A 13,453-nucleotide genomic window follows, 5' to 3' on the forward strand; every position below is an offset into this window, starting at 1 on the left:
TACAATATTTTATTCACCAACAATTGACAAAAAATCATAAAAAACACAATAGTATAATTGTATATTTATATATTGTAATATATATATGTACATGTACATAAAACTATTGGCATGATTTAACTGAAAACAAATTTTGGTACATAACTGCATCATCAGTTAAGTACGCAGGAAGCAGATATTTACAGTAAAAACAATGTACCTTATTACAAAGAGGCTACTGATGTGCAAAATTCAGTTATTAAAAAGTCATACCTTATTTGGCAATATACAAGAGATTAGTCTCATCAAATATAAGGCCAGCATTTCATTTCTATACCATTAAGTAGCAAAAAGTGGCAATATAGTTTGTTTTTGGTTTTAAACTTTGACCTTATCAATATATTTTGGACAATCTTTTATTATTATGAGTTTTTTTTTTGGTGTTGGCTGCATCCAAATCTGATATCCTCATGCGGATGTCTATTAAAATAAATTGTGACAGACTTACTCATCATGAATAAAGTGAACTAAGCTCGCAACCCGGACAGTTGACTAGATAATATTTGTCGAGTCGGAAGTCTCGACCACAAAAGTTATTCGATGCCATTTAAACATTCTTACACTTAACTTTATTGGTCTAACACACAAATCACAACATTCTCTAACTGCCAGATAACAGAATTTATGTACCGATAAATGCTCGTCCAGGACGTTTTTATTTAAACAAATTTTGCCGTTATTTGAATATTTCATTCTCTGATATTTTGATAAAAAAGAAATCATTTTGCATCGTGCTACAAATTCTATTTTTAAATAAACAAATTTCGATATGTGCAAATTTTTTGATATATTATTTCAAATTATATCACATTTTATTTCCTTGAGCGTATAATAAACACATGTAATCTTTATGATATGCCCTCTTTCATTGATAAATATTTTAAAAATTGATTTCTGCTGGCGATAGTTGGCTTTTTATATATATGTATATAAATTATTAAACTCAAAATATAAATTTACATAGAAATGGATAATAAATTTTGTGTACAATTTTTTTAAAAATAAATACATAATGCACACGAGACAAACAAATTCCATATGCATAAATATTTAAATTAGATTTGTCACCCACTTGCCATTGTTTCAGCAATCTCTGTTGGGTGATTAAAAATGAGAGAGGATAAAAAAAAATTTTGTGCAATAAATTAGAAATAAAGGAACTGATCTCTTATTTTAATTTTTGGTATTAAGAAACAGTAGTGTCAAAATCATTAATGTTTTCCATCCACACACACGTAATGCTTTAGACAGTGATATGTATGCTGATATATTATAATCTCAAAATAATGGATTGGAATGATTACAGTTATATCCTTAATCAGATATTATTTTAGTATATATAAAATTTAATGCGCGATGCAGGCACTTTATTACATCGGACGTGAACGGAAGAATTTTCCTTACCTCTTGTCCGTACCGTGAACCCTCGGAAACAATCGTCTTCAAATTGCAAATTAAGATTCTAACGTAAATTATCAATGCCCATTGTGATTAGAGTGATTGCATTCTGATTCCGTTTCAATAAACCAAATTTCGCTTGAATCACAGTATTCAGAGACAGAAAAATTATTGGCCATCTGGAGCGATGTTCACTCCGAACTATTGTACCTTTGTTCGCTAGGATTGGTATGCAAATGAAGAACACTGATGGCCGAAGTTAACAGGCGGATATGCTGCACGTTAGTTATACCACAGTCTTGTAAGTCGGTGGTTCGTATTGCTGCGACTTGATTTAAATGATTGAAACCAGCTAATTTTAATAAATTATCATACATAGGAAGTCCCAGGGACACCAACCAGTCCGTCACACTGCCGTAATTTGCTTCTAACATGGGATCTAGACAGGAATCTCCAAGGAAATCATTCGGCACCTGAAAAATTTTTACAGGTATTTTATTCTTCCAAAGAATAAAAGTACTAATTACCTAAACAATTTGTAAATTCTATTTTTAGTATATTAAACTGACTTAAATTTACATTAGATTAGAAATTATAAGTTGCTGAAACAGACTAATTAAACATTTCTTACAACAAAAATATATTTATTATTGATTATCATCTTCCAAATAAAGGTATATTGCAACAAATTACATATTTTATAGATAAAAATTTAGTCTCTCAGTCTTTTATTAATACACACAAAAATATGTACATACTGCTCTGTGTCCTCTCATTTGTAAAGCATTTATACGGGTTTGGTCTAGAGCTTGTGCTATGTCATACACATCTTGATGCAGTTCTTCTGCATACCTCTGTACCAGAGCAGGAGGAATTCCACAAAATCCCATCTGTAATATAAGGCTATTAATAACATTTTACATCCATGTCAACATCTGCAAATATAAATTGTAATAATTAACTGATAAATAGAAATTAAATACAAGTTATTTCTATATAATCTAAGAAATTAGGAAGAATATTCTATTTATACAGCTCCTAATCACTGGCATATTTTATTAAAATGTTATAATTGATGATTTCATTATGAAATTAAATATTGAAAATGTATTTTTTAATATATAATTGATTTATGCATCCTCCAGGAACCTCAAATTTTGAGAAAGTTGTAAAAGCAATACTAATCTAAAAACTAAAAAAGGTATTTTGCATTCAATAATATTGCAGCCCTTGCAGCTTTGTATTACATTCTTACAAATCTCATATAAACAATAATTAAAAATTTTATTTTGAGATTGGTTTTAAATCACATTATGCTGTTACAGATTAAAATTCAAATCATCCAATCTTGATTTTCACCTATTAGAAACATTCCTTTTCATATTTTAATAAAATCATTTTGTAATATAACATTTGTGTGGGAAATACTTTTGAAGTTTCAGAAGAAAGATTAAAGGAGCAGAAATAGGATATAGTTACTGATACAATCAGTTGCTGCTGTGAGCCTGTATATTTTTAAGGGGATCTTAAAATTAATGCTAATCGGTTTTTTTGAAATGTAAACATCTCCAGAAAAAAGAGGAGAGTCAGATCGGAGGTCAGTGGGAAAGTTAACACTTACTTGTCAAGAATGCACCATCATCGTCAACAATGGATGATCATGTGACCCCTTTCCCACAACAAACATATAAAAGCGAGAGCTACCGGAAGCTCAGGGCAATAGAAAGAAAGTTGTACTTGAAATAGTGCACATTTAGTCTCTGAGTTCCCAATCCTGCTGAGAAGACAACGGACAAGGACAACGATTCTGCTTAGGGACTGATCATCGTATACAGTTCCTTCCCGCATAAAATATTTTTGATAGCAATCTGAGAATACACTCTCCACAGCTAATGGGAATAGGCTTAGCTAAGGGCTACCCTTTTTGTATAGAACTTCGTTAATATTTAACCATGTCTAGCTTCCTATAACCTCCTGTAATTTAGATTTAGTCATATAATAAATGCTTTGTTTATTTGTGGAAACCTGTCTCCTGTCACTCCGAAACACAGACACCTGCCAACTTGCTCAACCCCCTTGCCACTCATGAAAAGCCATCTAAAAGACAAAGTGGGTGCATTTCATCAACTCGGCGTGTAAGTGGCAATTAGGGATTGACCCAGTGCCCTCGTATTCTCACACTACTGTACTTGCAAAATAAAGACTATGAGAGTTGATTAGAAAAAAGTGTGTTTGTTCTACTTTCCCCTAAAGAGTGGCAGATCTGTTTATAGTAATATTTAATAATCAGTTCATGCCACATTAGATTCATAGATATAAAAAGTTTTATAAAATGTAGACAGTCCTTTGAAGGTTTTTGTTCTTTATACAGCTATATTTTGCAGTGAAAGTTTGTTATTCTGGTACCAGACAATCCAAAAATGTCAGATAATAATTCAGCATGCTACTATTCCACAAATCAGAATTTTGTTTGGACATATGACACCTATAGAAACTGGGCAATAACATGTTCACTGATAAGATGAATATTTTTGCAATTTTTTTTAACACAGTGTAATCATGCATTGTATCATTATCAGATTGAATAAAGAACTCATGTAAACAAATCCTGAGCATAAGGCAGTGCATACTAGTGAAAGATGTATCACAGAGTCTGCAACATTCAAATTGCATATAACTTATTGAATTTTGGGAAAATACAAAATACACTCTGGTCCTATAATGACCCAATTAACCAATTCTTTTTAATGCTCCAAAAGAAGAAAAAGAAAAAAAAAAAAACAGAATATTTTTAACAAACATCTTAAAAATGTTCTAAAACTTTGATGCCCTAATGACTTTTTGTCATATTTAAATGAATTTTTTGAATGTTTCCAGTTTAACGATAAAAGTTTTCTTGCATAGATTTCTATAAATGAGGAATTTAATTTTAAAATTTAATCATACTACATTTACTGTTCAATTCTTACTGTAATAATAAAATTGATCTTCAGTCTAATTTCAATAACATTCTAGCAACATAAATTATTTTTATTAAACATCAAAAATGGATAAGATGATAATGGACTTAATTTGGTGGTCTTTTTGGGCTGCAATTTGAAAAAAATTGTAACCTATAAATTCCTACTGTTGTCTATCCTTCTTTCTTAATCTCAAAAACAGAATTTGATAGATGAAAGACAAGACCAGATATGGAAACCTTAGGGACAGGAGGCCTTGATTAACTACATACAACTACATACATTCCGATGCAAACCAGAAGTCGTTATTTCAATTAAAAAATTTTTTCCTAAAAGAAGTTAGATAGATGATTGGCACATCTCTGTTAAAGGAAAAGTATGATGAACAGGGGCAAGTCACTACTAATTTGAAGTGGCAAGCATATATTTTAAATTAAATAAATTAATGCTGGGCTGAAATATTTTTGTGGTGATGTCACAATAAATAATTGCTCATTGACTTTTAGTTTCTATATACAGTAGAGCATCGATTACCCAAATGCCGATCAACCGAAACGTCTGTTAACTGAAAGCATTCCAGTCGGACTGTATCGTGCTGAACCGAACGTTTTTGATACTAGATTAACTTCTAAAATATAATTTCTTTTTGTTTTTATATTTTTAAAATTATTTCTTTATTTTGTACATGCAAAATAAATATATTTTAACAATACAATAGCCACGATTATTATTTAAAAAATTTTCACTAGGCTTAACATCACCGAAAATTCAACGTGAAGCAACATGCAATGGAGAAACATTTAAACATGGGATATATTAATATGCTATTATTGGGATATACTAATATATTATATTAATAATGTATTTTTTTTGTACATAATCGGTTATCCGAAAAATTGATTTTCTGAACCACCCCAGTCCCCAATTGATTTGGACAATCGACACTACTGTATTTTTATTGAATTTTATCTTTTATAAAAGATTTCATTATATTTATGAAAGGAAACATTAGTTTATGCTAATAATACTTTCAAATCTAAATGACCAAAGGATAACAATATTGACTTGCTGCTCTGGGGATCTAATTTGATCAGAGTTGGAACCACAAAAATTTTTATGGATAGTTTGACCAAAATACATTGGGCCCTGTCCCTTGCAAAGCTATGTTGGATCCAGAAATAAAAACTTTCAAATCAATTAAGTTTTATTGCCATCTTGAAGCAATGTTAATAATAATTTGTATTCTTCAGTCTGTTTTTATTTATTCTTTTTATCATCAGATTGTTTCCAAAGACAGAGAATTTTATTATGTAATTAATTATATGATTGATTGATAATTTAGAATGTATAGGATATTTTATAGCGGTGATATGAGGTGAAGGATGATGATTCTCTGAGTAAAATTAGTTTTATTAAGAATTTAATCTCATCATGAGTTTTGAAACTGGGGGAAATGCTTCTAACAATATTTGTAAAATGCACAGTTGATAGCATGACAGTTTTGTAAGTGAAAAATGAGCACAAACAATTCTTCTTGTATACCAATATGGGTATGTGCTATTTAACAAAAGGAATGATTCTGAGAAATATGACATCAAGCACTTCATAGTGTGTGCTTAGGCAAACCCATATGGTATCATGTTTACTACTCATAGGCTATATGCAACACAAAAATACTTAGCATTGTGCTACTATTGTATCTAAATACAGAAGAGACACAGATTCTTTGACTCCATTATAATCTTAGGGGACCTCTGCCATTAAGTGGTTTATATCTGTAAATATAGCAGAAGTAATAAAAATTACTGAATGACATTTGAGAGTCTGCCATTAAATAATTCTATGTACAATACATAACAGTATGAATTCTTGTTTTGAGCAATTACAGTCAACCCCCTTATAACGCGAGTTCATATGATGCAGATTTGTATATCATGGCGAAAAAATTGCGACCATATTCGTATAAAGACACTAAAAGAGACTCGTAAAATGCGGTAAAATGTCATCGCTGACTCGTGTCGCTACAGAATTGGTTGAATCTGGACCAATAGAGGACGAGCAGCCGAACTACTTACATGCTACGGAGAGTTTAGGCGGGTAAGTTGAGTTTACTATCATCTGTACAGTATATAAATTAGATATTGTAAGTCTAATACAGTACTGTAATTTTATACATTTCTTGTGAAAAAAACATTTCTTATTCAACGGCCATAAAAATTATTTCTATTAATGATGTCTCCAAAGTTCAACAAATTTTTCGCAGAAAAATAACTTATCAGTGTGCACACTCAGTAAGTAATCCTACAATTTTTGTTTATAGCATAGTTTATATGGATTATTCCCAAAAAATTATATGTGCTTTGGAAATGTTGAGTCAAATTAGTCTAGAATCAATTAATTTTATGGAAGAAAAGCTTTCAAACAGCCGTAGTCTGTAAACTGCACACATGCCAGGTCGCAATTGGCTCATGTATTTAAGGATTCCTGCAACGCAAAATTCTTATAAAGTGGAATGTATCTATTGCGTTATGGGGGGTCGACTGTATTTCAAATATTTTTGAACTGACATGATTAAGTAATACTTTAATATCTCCCTAAGACTTGACTTTTTTAGTTTATTTCAATGGATAAATACCAAAAGAGTGCTTGAAATTCTTGTTTCACTTGAACAAGAACTTCAGGATTATGCTTATGGATCAATGATGTATTAAATATAGTTTTAATTTACTTCCACTTTAGTATTAGAATTCTAACCAACAGAACACAAATGGTTTGTAATATCTCCTACTGTTAAGAGGCATTCAAAAAGTCAGTCATATGACCTCTGTCTGATTTCTTGTATTGTTATTAGCTGTCATATTATTTCAAACAAATATTTTTATTGTCCTTCATTTCTCATTACCCATATTTATTATATTAATTGTGAAGTCTCCTAATCATTACCTACCAATCATACCATTCAGAAATTGTATTGGGAAAAATATTTTACAAAATAACAAAAATTCTTGATAAATGCTATTTTTACTCAAAGAATCATATTGTGACTTACACTAGCAAATGTGTAAGATCTGTATATAAAATGCAATGAAAATTATACCTTATCTGTATATGGCTCTTCACAAAGATCAATGCATTCTTCTTCAAGTTTATCTGTAACTGCTAATAAAATAGACAATGGTAGAGGACATGGATTCCTTGCAACTGGTTGTAGACTTGCTTTCCTCTGATTTGATTTCTTAGACTTCTTACTTTCAAAAAAACTATGCTTTTGTACAGATGTATTATTGCCACTGTCACTGTTTTGAGATTTATTACGAGGTAACGAGGCAGACTTAGAGTTTTTACTAAAAATGTCTATGGGATGGTTTTCCGAAGTCTGGCGGGAATAAATAATGGAATTTTTTGTGTGACTGCAATATATATCTCTGTAGTTTTCGTTACTCTCGATACGAGAATGTAAAATACTGTTGGCTATGGGCGAATGTGAAGACAGTAAATGAGAAACTTTACAATTGGGCTCACTTAAGACTCGCTCGCTTCTGCCATTCATTTTCGAATAATCCGAAAAGGCCGAATCAGAGCTTTTACCCGAACCAAAAGTTACTGAAGGACCCGCAGACCTAGACGAATGTCTCTTGTCATAAATTTTCTCTCTTTCCAAGCACGTAATACTGTCTTGATTGCGAGTCGGCACGTTGACTTCTTGTTCGTAACCAGCCGTTGCCGGCGCATCGAAAGAAAAGTGCGGAGGAATATTGTAATTGGTAACTGGTAAATTTCCTTCAACATTCTGTTCATTAGAACTAGGTGTTTCGTTAGATGTCAGAAATGAAGACGAATTATATTCTCCCGAAATACTGTTAGTATCTAAGTTATTAATTGTTGCTCCAGATTCTGGGCCTTCACTAGACTGGATTCCACTTTCTGACTGGCTGACTTCATTGTCTTCATTTTCGGCTGTTGTAAGCCAATTCTGAGAAAGAGCAGTTTCCTTATGTATGAGATTTTCATTACTTGCATAACAGCCAGAATCTCTAGGTGATGATTTTTGATTCTCTTCTTGATATTCTCCTTCTTGTGTTTGTGCATCTCCTTAGTATTAAAAAAAATATTTAGAATATAAACATACTTAATATTTTGTAATTAAAATTGTTAAATTTAAATTTAAAATTAAACGAATTTATGAAACAAATATCATACTTTCAAAACAACAAATACGTATAAAATAATAATAATATTCTTAATGAACTTTAATTAATTTCTTTGTGAATGTCTTGAAACCTGAAAAATTTTCTTTGAAACATATCCTTATCATCAATAAACTTTATAAAGTTTAAATAAATAAAAAAATTCAGAAAGAATGTTAATAAATCCTAACTTATTAATGTAAACATTTGTCTCAAAACAAATAGGATTTCTACAACTAGTAAAAAATATTTTATTTATTATTACAAAAAATGTTTTGAAGCCTTTATAATTCATCCTCAAATGTTTCAATTTGCAGTCTACTTGAACAAAGTCAAATAACTTAATAGAATGGATTAAGCAATTAAAAATATGGATCATTATTAATAATATTAAAAATACAGAAAGTAATAACTAATAAAATTTATTAACTTATTCTTTTATAATTATAGAAGAAAATCAAATTTTAATATCACCATAGTAAAGAAAAGGATTATAATTTACAATCTTATAAATTTGTAGATAAACATGTATTTCTATTTATACTTACCATATTAACAATATTTATTCTGCAAAAACCAAGCTTAAATTATATATTTATATTCCATCAAATTATGCTTGTTTCATATAATGTTTTTTTAAACAGTACCTGCTAGGCAGGTACCAGCACCTTAATTTGTAGATAGTGTTCTTGCTAAGCATGTAAAAAACCTCTGTATCTATGTTTTGATAGAAAATAAGTGTAGATCCAGGAAAAAATTAGGAAGTAGCATGTAATAAAAGAAAAACGCAGATCTGGGGCATTAACCCTTAAGATCTGCATTTTCTTATGCTCAAAACCCCTTCTCAGAAGGAGTTCTGAGCATAAGAAAATTACTTTTCTGTATAAAATTGGTCAATTTTTATCACACAAGACTGATTTTATATCTTTACAAATGCATTTATATTGGTTTTAATATTTTGTATCTATTCTACTTTCTTATTCTACCAGGGAAATTTGATAAAAAATTGAATTATGGTTTTGTGATAATTTCATCTTATAGGCCATTTTACTGATAATTATTTCCTTAATTAAGAATAAATTAATTTATTATATATTTGATTCTGACACTTTTGCTTCCTGAAGTTCAGATTATGTAATGCTTTTTAAAACTGAATTCTAAATTTATTCTGTATCTAACAAGTCACCCATGTTTGCCACTGGCATTTCTTTCTAAAACAAATGGCATAATTCTGGTATTAAGGGTAACAGATTTATGATGATGGCTTCCTCTAAGAAAAAGAGGGATCTTTTCCTTAGAGATTCCTTAGAGCTCCTTCATGCACATTTTGCTATTAGGAAGTTTACTTCCTTTTGATCAGTTCTGAAGGCAGTCTTGTAAGCAAGAAATTTATTGTGCACTGTTATACAAACCATCTACACCATACATTATCTTGAAACAGATTTCTTGAGCTTGTACTCTAAAGTTTGGTCATGCCAGTATCAAAAGTTTCCTGGATTCATTTCTTTTATGTTAATGTGCTTCAACTTGCTATCTCTGATAGCATGTTTGTAGTCAGAAAAATCAAACCTTTCCCTTTTTCTCATGACTAAGCTCTACTTAGTGGTGTAAGTTACTTGTAGACATAAGCATGTCTTGGCTCAAAGAATCTCAATTTGATAACATCCATCAATATTTCCACCAAGTTCATGATGTACACCCAGTTTTTATTCTGCCCATTGCAGTTATCAAGCCACAGAATAATGTGTCATACATCACAAACTGCAGGAAAAATGTGTGAAAAGAACTGATAATATCTTTCTTTTTTCTCCCAGATAAAGCTTCATGCCATATGACAACAGGGGTTTTTGAAGAGTCCTCTTACTGACAGGAACAAAACTCTTGTCGAATTTGATCATCCTTTTTATGAAAAGTCATATATAACCTTTTTGTGAATTATTACTCTTGTTAGTGCCGGTAATTATCTAATGTTAGTTTCTCTGGAGATGTGCTTCCAACCATAATGCAGCATTGAGGAATATTTCCAGGAAAGAAGGTCATAATTACAGTACTTATAGGCAGTTACTGTTTTTTACCCTAGCACTTGTAGATGTGGTCATTTAACCTTGCATTTAAACATTTCTCATAGATAAAAAACTAATTTTTAATTTATTGACCACTTAAATATTTGAAATTACTTGTATCAGAAATATTTGAAGTATACAATTGGGTATTCTAGAAAAAACATAATTGAACAAACCTCGTTTATTATAGCATGTTTATTCTAGCATACATTGAAATATATATATTTAAGGCAATTCATTCCAGGCCCACAATCTAAAGCAAAGCCATCCAACATGACCATTTAAACAAGAAAATATAGTATAAAGTGAAAAAATAAGTGTAGAAATAGTATAAAATTAATTTATTTAACTTTTATATACTGTAAATTTGAAAAGCATAAACAATATTTCTTTAATAAAAAGAATACACAATCTAATGTGCATGAAAAGTAGATAACTGAATCTTTGAAACAAAAACAAATATGATGACTGATACTCCAATCAAACTGGGAAAACCTTGACATATCGTGCGCACACACATTCAGCCAATAGTATTCTTCTGTGTTCATTACAGCATATAAATTTGTCATAACATTTTGATTTTGTAGATAAAAACTGTTTGTTGTAGCTTTCATTCATTGTAGAGTTGTTTGTTCTAACATACCCCACTTTACTATTAAGATTTCTGAAAATGTTCCTAACTCAATTTCAAAAGAAAAAATAAATGTAATTACAAAAAATCCTTAGCACAGCAGAATGTAAGTATAATAACAATAACAACCTTCCAAAAAGTATAAAATGATTAAGACTTGTATTCAAGTTTTATATTATACACTGCTGGCCATTAAAATTGCAACACCAGGAAGGAATGATCGTACGAACGTCAAAATCATATGAAAGGAAGAAGAGGTTGGAATATGCAAATGATTAGTATTTCAGCGTATTTAGACGACGCAGGAGGGACAAACGACATCTGAAGCACTGCATAAAAGAAAAGTTGTGCAGTGGATTTCTCATTTGGAAATCGCTTTGTAAGGTCGGGGTTTCATCAGAATATCGTGTTATGCCTCGAATAAGAAGAAGAAATGCTTACCAGCAAGTGTCGGAATTCGATAGAGGCAGGATTGTTGCCTATCGAGAGTGTGGATTATCATTCCGTAATATTGCCACTCGCACTGGTCGAAATCCAACCACTGTCATGCGAATATGGAATCGCTGGGTTGCTGAGGGTCTTACTGAACGGCATGCAGGATCTCAACGCCCTCCCATGACTAACGCCCAAGAGGATAGACATATTGTGAGGTCAGCCGTGCAAAACCGTACAACCACATCATGGACCATTAGTCAGGAAATGTGCTTGTTTGCAGCACGTCCAGTATCTGCTCGTACGGTGCAACGACGTTTGCAGCAGCATGGACTGTCAGCACGGCGACCATTACTTCGGCTTTCCTTGACAATGCAGCATATAGAGAGACGGCGACTCTGATGCGCCCAACGACAAAGCTGGATACAGGAGTGGCACAATGTTGTCTTTTCAGACGAGTCCCGGTACTGCTTGCAGCATTCTGATAACTGTATACGTGTCTGGAGGCTCCGAGGAGACCGCTCGTCACCTGCTTGTATTCGATATCGGCATAGGGGCCCTGCACCTGGTGTGATGATATGGGCAGCCATTGGATACATGACATGCACATCTCTAGTTCGAATTGACGGTAATTTGAACGCAGATCGGTACATTTCTGACGTCTTACGTTCAGTGGTTGTGCCCTATCTTTGAGGCCTGTGAAACGCCATCTTCCAACAAGATAATGCAAGACCTCATGTTGCACGTCCTGTTCTGGCCTTCCTCAATACAGAGGGTATTCGATTGTTGCCCTGGCCTGCACGGTCTCCAGATCTCTCGCCAATTGAAAACATCTGGTCATGGGTTGCTGAGAGACTGATCCGCCACCCCTCTCCTGCTAATACAGTCAATGAAGCGTAGCATAGACTTGAAGCAGCATGGAATAAGTTGCCCATTTCTGTCATCCAAGCCCAGTTTGACTCCATGCCTAACCGGATAAGGGCCGTTTTAGCTGCCAGGGGTGGCAACTGTGTCTACTAATTTCACACCCCTGTAAACCCTCAAACGGCTTGCAAATTTAATCATTTTGTCTTCATGCCATAATGTTTATGTACAATAAATATCTTTTTTTTTATTTGCATTCCTTCTTGGTGTTGCAATTTTAATGGCCAGCAGTGTATTTTAAATGCCTATAAAAATAAAAAATTGCATTAGAAATTGTATTTTTCAAATTTAAATATGGAAATTTAAAAGATTTAATATGAGTAATAACAGTTACCATTTATTGTGTTTAATAAATATTAACTGTTCAACAGAGCATTCCTATACACATTATTATGCTATAATAGTGTGTCATTGAATATACATTTTTATCTATGTCATAATAGTGTCTTAATATTTTTATTTGATCAAATGTAGAACATTTTGATTTTTTCAGAAAAAAAAAATTGATTATTGATAAACTTTTAACAAATTTATATGCAAAATCTCACCGTCATAATCTTGCAACAATTCAATTGCTCTTAATAATTTATGAGAATGATCAGGATTATGAATTCCTAAACTATCCAAATCTTCTTTTTCAATTTCTTTTAATGTATCTAGATCTTCATATCCATTCAATACAAAAACATTCATATAATCCTGTAAATGTAANCGAAAGGATATATACGTGTGCTCATACGACTTCAAAGACGCCTTTGGCTCGGTGGATCACAGTCTAATCGAAGAATCGCTCCATACTATTGGATTGGACGATGACAC

The 13,453-nt window shown here is 31.8% G+C and overlaps 1 protein-coding gene across 1 annotated transcript; it reads right to left on the reverse strand.

The window, feature by feature from the left end:
* Positions 1-87: 87 nt before the first annotated feature.
* On the reverse strand, positions 88-13,334 carry LOC111635478 (SAM and SH3 domain-containing protein 1-like). The gene is made up of 4 exons (XM_023380446.1): positions 13,183-13,334; positions 7,495-8,489; positions 2,196-2,327; positions 88-1,910 (listed from the first exon to the last, which is right to left on the reverse strand). Exons 1-4 carry the CDS (start codon positions 13,325-13,327, stop codon positions 1,629-1,631), a joined length of 1,554 nt encoding a protein of 517 aa, XP_023236214.1. The 5' UTR covers positions 13,328-13,334; the 3' UTR covers positions 88-1,628.
* Positions 13,335-13,453: the final 119 nt, after the last annotated feature.

The sequence above is a fragment of the Centruroides sculpturatus genome, unplaced genomic scaffold (genome assembly GCF_000671375.1).
Source record: "Centruroides sculpturatus isolate CEXI.00-Female unplaced genomic scaffold, Cexi_2.0 scaffold845, whole genome shotgun sequence".
Lineage (NCBI taxonomy): Eukaryota > Metazoa > Arthropoda > Arachnida > Scorpiones > Buthidae > Centruroides > Centruroides sculpturatus.